At 43.0% G+C, this 6,083-nt stretch overlaps 1 protein-coding gene across 1 annotated transcript in view; it reads left to right on the forward strand.

Annotated features, from left to right (window-relative positions):
* Positions 1 to 5,818, forward strand: part of PTPRG (protein tyrosine phosphatase receptor type G) — a 375,249-nt gene extending 369,431 nt beyond the window's left edge. The window contains exons 27-29 of the mRNA XM_088528261.1: positions 631 to 773; positions 3,710 to 3,845; positions 4,558 to 5,818. Coding sequence (XP_088384387.1) covers positions 631 to 773; positions 3,710 to 3,845; positions 4,558 to 4,704 — 426 coding nt within the window. The 3' untranslated portion in view covers positions 4,705 to 5,818. The remainder of the gene's footprint in view (positions 1 to 630; positions 774 to 3,709; positions 3,846 to 4,557) is intronic.
* Positions 5,819 to 6,083: the final 265 nt, after the last annotated feature.

Consider the following 6,083-nt stretch of genomic DNA (forward strand, 5'->3'; position numbering starts at 1 on the left):
GGGAAGAGTTTCCTTTGCCGACCCCTTCTCCTGTCTTCTGCTTCTGCTGGAAGTGGATTCCTCCAGCTCCAAGCTGAATCTCTGCATCTTACTTGAAAGTGAGGACATTTGTCTGTTATTCAGAAGCCAAACAAGTAGATTGAATTATGCTGTGCAAAGTACACACCAAGGTTTATTGTCCTATTGCTGCTTACAAAACTGGGATTGCTTACAAAATTTAAGATTGTTTCACAAAGATTAATGAGCTTTACTTAATAAAGCACATTTATTTCGAGCTACAAGTCTTCTTTTGGTTTGGTATCAGGAGAGCAGCTGGACTTTGCTGCAAAACAGTAGTTCAGCCCTTTTATATTAAGTTCCTTTGGTTGCTCTTCTCTTATTTCACCTTTGAGCTCTGAGAGAAAGAATCTGAGATATATGGATGTATGCACTGAACTCAAATACAAGATCATTTTCATTTTTAAGTTGTAGTTGTTTTATTTTAGGGTGTTCACTGCTGCGGAGATACCGGATCTTTCTTCTTCCCTGTTTCTCCTCCCTTTGGAAGGATATATCTCTCCAATTTGTAGGGAGGGAGGGAGTGAATGTGAAACTGCAGCAGCTAATACCCCTGCTCTTCTTTCATTTCAGGATGACTACGTTCTGGAAGTCCGCCACTTTCAATGTCCTAAATGGCCAAATCCAGATGCTCCCATAAGCAGTACCTTTGAACTTATTAACGTAATCAAGGAAGAGGCCTTAACAAGGGATGGCCCCACCATAGTTCATGACGAGTACGTTACCTCTTTTATCCTATTCATGTGCAGGATGTAGAAAGAGTTACTCTGCTATGGGATTAATGTCCTTTCTTTCATGGGGTGGATGGGTCTAGGTGGCCTAAGTAACAGGATGAGCTTTAAGCTTCCTGAGGTGAGGTATCCATTGGCAGCTGAAGCCAAGTACGTTTTGTTTAGGCTGGATTATGCTGTTGGTTCTGGTCCTTCCAGATGGGCTCAGAAAGTCGGGCACTGTCTGCTTTGTAAGCGCTCGGGGTTCTTGTCTGCTTGGAAGCTTCCCAAGCAAATTCTACAACCAGCTTAAAAAAACAAAGGCAAAACAGCAGGGCCGTGGTTTAGATAACAAATACTTCAAGCAGCCCCATATGGTCTTGTGGAAACCTGAGCTCCTACCTGACAACTCAGGTTCAATGTGCCACAGAAGATAAGGAACAAGCTCAGCTGAGCTGTGTCTCAGGATGATTAGGAAGTGTGTCTTGTGACAGAGGCCAGGTTTGCTTAGAGGAAATCTGTTTTTCTTCCTTCTACTCTCCCCCAAAAGCAGTCCGAGAGGACCATGTGGTGCCAGGCACGAGGCGGGGAGCCACTGACACAGGGCCAGCGTTTCACCAACACTTGTCTCTCTTGTAGAGCTGTGGTGTTCACTGGCTCGCCAGCTTCATGGTTATAAAGAGTGCTAAATACTACATTGCATACATTGCTACATTGCTAAATAAAGAGTGCTAAATACTACATTGCATACAATATCTTGCCCTGGCAGGCAGAGAGCATCCTCAAGTTGCTCTGTCATTAAAGTCATGGGGAAGGCTGCTCCTGGCACTGGTTGAGTTGCCACCAAGCCTGTGTAAATACCTGCTGCCCCTTCTACACGCCCGCTCACAGCTTCATCAGACCTTGGCCGTTGCTGCAAAGCAGAGTTAATGGGAAAGTCCTGGAAATCTTCACTTTTTGTGCAACAATGTCATTACTTTACCCTGGTATTTCAGTGGTCAGATCAGCCTTGTTGCTGGTGAGATCAGCCTTGTTGCATGTTGATATCTGCCCCTGCCCAAGGAGCCTTCTCTTCACATCAGTGTATTGCTGCAGCAACAGGTCTCTCCCAGCAGACTCATGCAAGTGGCGCCTTGGCCCACAGCAAGTTAGTTTTTCTCCCGCTGTTTCCTGCCTTGCCAATGCACAGTGTAAGCTCTGCTGGCTTTTGCAGCACTTATTAATTCCAGACTGGTTTTAATATTCATGCTTTGGGTAGTCTGAAGCGAGGTTTTGCTACTCTTGCAGTATTTAAGATTATGTTTTACAAAATTAGAACCATTATTGATTTGGGCATTTCATGCTAGTGGAAAAAAAAATCAGAATTGCATTTCTAACAGTGCTGAGTCATTCTTTCTGCAAATTGCTTTTTTGGTTTATTTGTCATATTCAATGGTTTTTATTTTTATATTATTCACATAATGTGGATGCTGCTTTTCATTGGAGCTTAAGCAAATGTAGCTGAAGATGAAAATTCCCCTTTGCTATATGCAACAGCTATATCACATAATCCACTAATAATTACAACTGCAGATCAATTCCAAATACATGGATTTGCAAACACTACAGGCATATGGTATTTAGGAAGTACATGGTGGAATGACTTGCTAACAAAATATTTTGAAGAAGTATGTTCAGAGATTGCAGCTGAAGACAATTGCACTGAGTGCTACCAAGTTCAAGTCAGGTATTTTGAATATAATTGTGTGTGTTTAGGCAACTAGACAAAGATTCATTGCATGATTTGAGGAGAGAAAAGCACTCGGGAGCTGAAGGAAATCAACCTCAGTAGAAAAGAGGGTCCCGGGAGGCGTTTAGATGGCCCCGTCAGGCGCAAGCAACGTCCCTGTTGGGTGTTCAGTCTCGGCCATGTGTAGCTCCCCAAGGGCCCTGCCTTGTCTGTGTTGCGCTTCCCAGAGCTGGAATGGTGGTCAGATCCACTGAGATCGCATCTCAGTTTCCCATTTCTAGGCAAATTAAGTTTGCAAAAAATGGTATGAAATCAAGGCAGCCTGTGTCTCGATTTCCACAGAAATCTTGTAAAAATACTAGTGGTAACCTTACTGTGCCACATGGCGTGGCGGTACTCACCAGTCATTTCAATGTAACTCAACTCCAGTGCCCCTTTCCCAGATGGGGACACTTGGACTCAGTCCTGCACTGGGACAGGAATTGGGAATTCCGGGAGGACAGAGGCTCCTCAGAAGCAGTTATGGGCTCCTTTGCTTGGGATCTTTATGGTGTCCCAGAGCTGCACTTGCAGTTCAAAGGTACCCACCGGGCTGGCGTTCAGCAGCAGTTCACATTTTTGCCTGACCCCTCTCTCAAGGACACGCTGTGCGTCATTCTCCCGACATGTCACCGTTGCTCAGGCTCTTCTTAAATGACAGCACAGCTACATAGCCGAATCGCTGATGTCTCAAGCACCCAGCTCAGGAAGGTTGCATTTTGCCCGTGATTCAGAGCTAAGGAAGACTTCGAGGGGCGTCAGCCCCATTTACTTGTGAGCAGCTCGTGTCCATGTTAGTTTTATATAATTGTCAGATGTGGAGGAAGAGGCCGAGTCTCATTTCTGTTTAATAGCTTGTGTTTTGCTTGAGCTCCCACTAACAAATTGTAAAATAAGCTCCACTGTAATGCAGGTGCTGCTGGTGTTTTGGAACCTGACTGCAGGAGCGCGCTCTCCTTATTTTCCTGCTCGCGTTCTTTTTATTGAAAACTGCAGATATCCCGAGGTGACTTGTATCCAGCCCAATTTCCTTTTTAAATTAAAAGGACTAGAGCATAAAGCAGAGCCTGTAGTGGCTATAAAGAGGGGCTGCAATGCCCCAACGAGCGGATTCCCAGGCTGTGTGTGGGGCCCGGGTGCTGGCGGGGGCCTCACGGCTGTGCTTGTCCCGCAGGTACGGAGCCGTGTCGGCAGGAACGCTGTGCGCCCTCACCACCCTGTCCCAGCAGCTGGAGAACGAGAACGCCGTCGATGTCTTCCAGGTGGCCAAGATGATAAATCTCATGCGGCCTGGAGTTTTTACAGACATTGTAAGTCTTTAAAGGGACTAGAGACCGGTAGTTTACAAGGGTTTTGTCTGAACTAAAAGGCACGTGCAGCTTCGGGTGTGTTGTCAGGCCTGATTGCTTCTGTTACCAAGCACCGGTTATATCTGGGCTTCTGTTTTTATTTCGTATCGCTGTCATTTCTGTACACTAGGAGGTCTGGGGTTGCAATATTAAACCAGAGTAACAAAGGTAATTACACTCTAAGTATTTTTCCTCGCTCTGTGTCTGATTGTGGTAATGATGCATTTTATTATCTACAAAATGCGAAAGAACAGTGCTTCATGTCCTGCTACATCGTAGTGCCTTCACAGAGGAGCGACTTCTATTTGCTGGGCCCTCAGGAAAAGGGAGGAATATCATTTATCTGGATTCTATAGTTTAATGATATCAGTGGTGTCTGCCCAGAGAAAGCAACAGGAGGAGAGTAAATATTCAGTAAGCAATCCGAAGAATTGGCACCTTGGCTGTGAAGCATGTGTTCCAGCGCATTCTCCATTGCTGTATTTCTGTACCCTGTCAGATGGCTGCTTTGGTGCTGTTGATATTAACAGCCTGGAACATCTTGTATGAAATGTTGGGGTTTTTTTCTTTTTCTTTCCACAAGTATCCGCGACCGAGCCTGGAAATGCCAAATTTAAGTGCCGCTCACGTCCATATCCTGCGAGGTTGCACTGATTTGTCCTCTCTTTTCCAGGAGCAGTACCAGTTTCTTTACAAGGCAATGCTAAGCTTGGTCAGCACTAAGGAAAATGGAAATGGTCCCATGACACTGGACAAAAACGGTGCTGTGATGGCCAGTGATGAGTCGGATCCCGCGGAAAGCATGGAGTCTCTTGTCTAATTGGAAACCTGGAAAGGCACTTAATTTGTAGAACTTCTGAAGACTGAGCGAACTTTTTTGAGGCCTTTTTTGCCAGACTCTAGGTTATACAATAACCCAATTACTTTTTTACACTGATAAAAGTTTTGATATTTATTTTTTGCCATTTTATGTCTTAATGGTATCCTACTGAGCATTTGCACCTCTGTTTATTTCACACAGTGAAACGCAATTTTATCTAGTTTGCACTATATGATCAGTGTTACTGCCTATAATATTCTAATACAAAACAAGCCCTGATGTGACATTCCATGACAACAAACATACGCTTTTTTGTTTTGTTTAAATGCAGTGAAGTTTTGCTAACTACAGTGATCCTTAAATCTTAGTTCTTGAATGCTAGGCCAGGTGGATTCTTTCTATGACAGATACTGTAGCCCTTCATACCATATTTATTATTTTAATGACCGTGTCACAATTTTAGTAACTGTATTCTGTACTCTGGTGGGGCGGATGAGCAAAGTTCATCCTTTCTTCACAAAATGTGGCAGGTGATTTTTAGCTACAATGAAGATGTAACAGCCTTGTGGAGCTGGAACAATTGTTTCTGTATTGTTTCCAATTACTGTTTTGTACACTCACAGGCCTAAGACTTGCTTCACTTAGAATATATAAATCACATGCAATATAAATATAAGTTAGTTGCAATTCATATGTGGGACACATTTACAGGTTTCCAATGTACAGCTCCAAAGTTTCCCCAGTTATTCAGGAAAAAAGTCAAGTTTAGTTTTTAAGCAGAAGAAAATGTTTTGTTTTTATTTTCTTCAGAGCCAATACAGCAAGAAATCTACTACAACCCCAAATCAGACCTGTTTTCAGATATATCGAAGGTAGCAATATTTTACATTACTAAGCTATTCAATATTTTAAACACATTAATTTCCTTAGTATTTCTTGAATATGACCTCACACCTAATGGTATGTTACATGATGACAGGCGTTTCTTAATTTCGTAACTGTTAGATGCCATTTTTACAGGTGTGTAATTTTCATACTTTAGTGCTAAAACATAAAGTACTGATCCATATTTACTGGTGAAGCAAACTAATAAAAAAAACTACCTATAAAGTTACATTCTCCCTCTTTTTTTTTGCCAGACTAATTGCTTAGCGCAAACCTGTTTATCCTGGTTTCCCTCCCACACCAATGATAACGGTTTTCCCCAGATTATCTAAATAATTCAATTATTGGAGCATTTAAGTATAAATCCTCACCAGCTCCCTTCTTTGTATTTGGCTGCAATTCAGCAAGGGTCCATCCCTATTTAAGGAAAGAAGTAAGCACATCCCTAATGCTCCTGAGAGCTGACGCAAACTGTGTCCTTCTTAGCCCTGCTG

Source organism: Tinamus guttatus, unplaced genomic scaffold (genome assembly GCF_059628265.1).
Source record: "Tinamus guttatus ecotype Peru unplaced genomic scaffold, ASM5962826v1 Tinamus_guttatus_pri_ptg000307l, whole genome shotgun sequence".
Taxonomy (NCBI): domain Eukaryota; kingdom Metazoa; phylum Chordata; class Aves; order Tinamiformes; family Tinamidae; genus Tinamus; species Tinamus guttatus.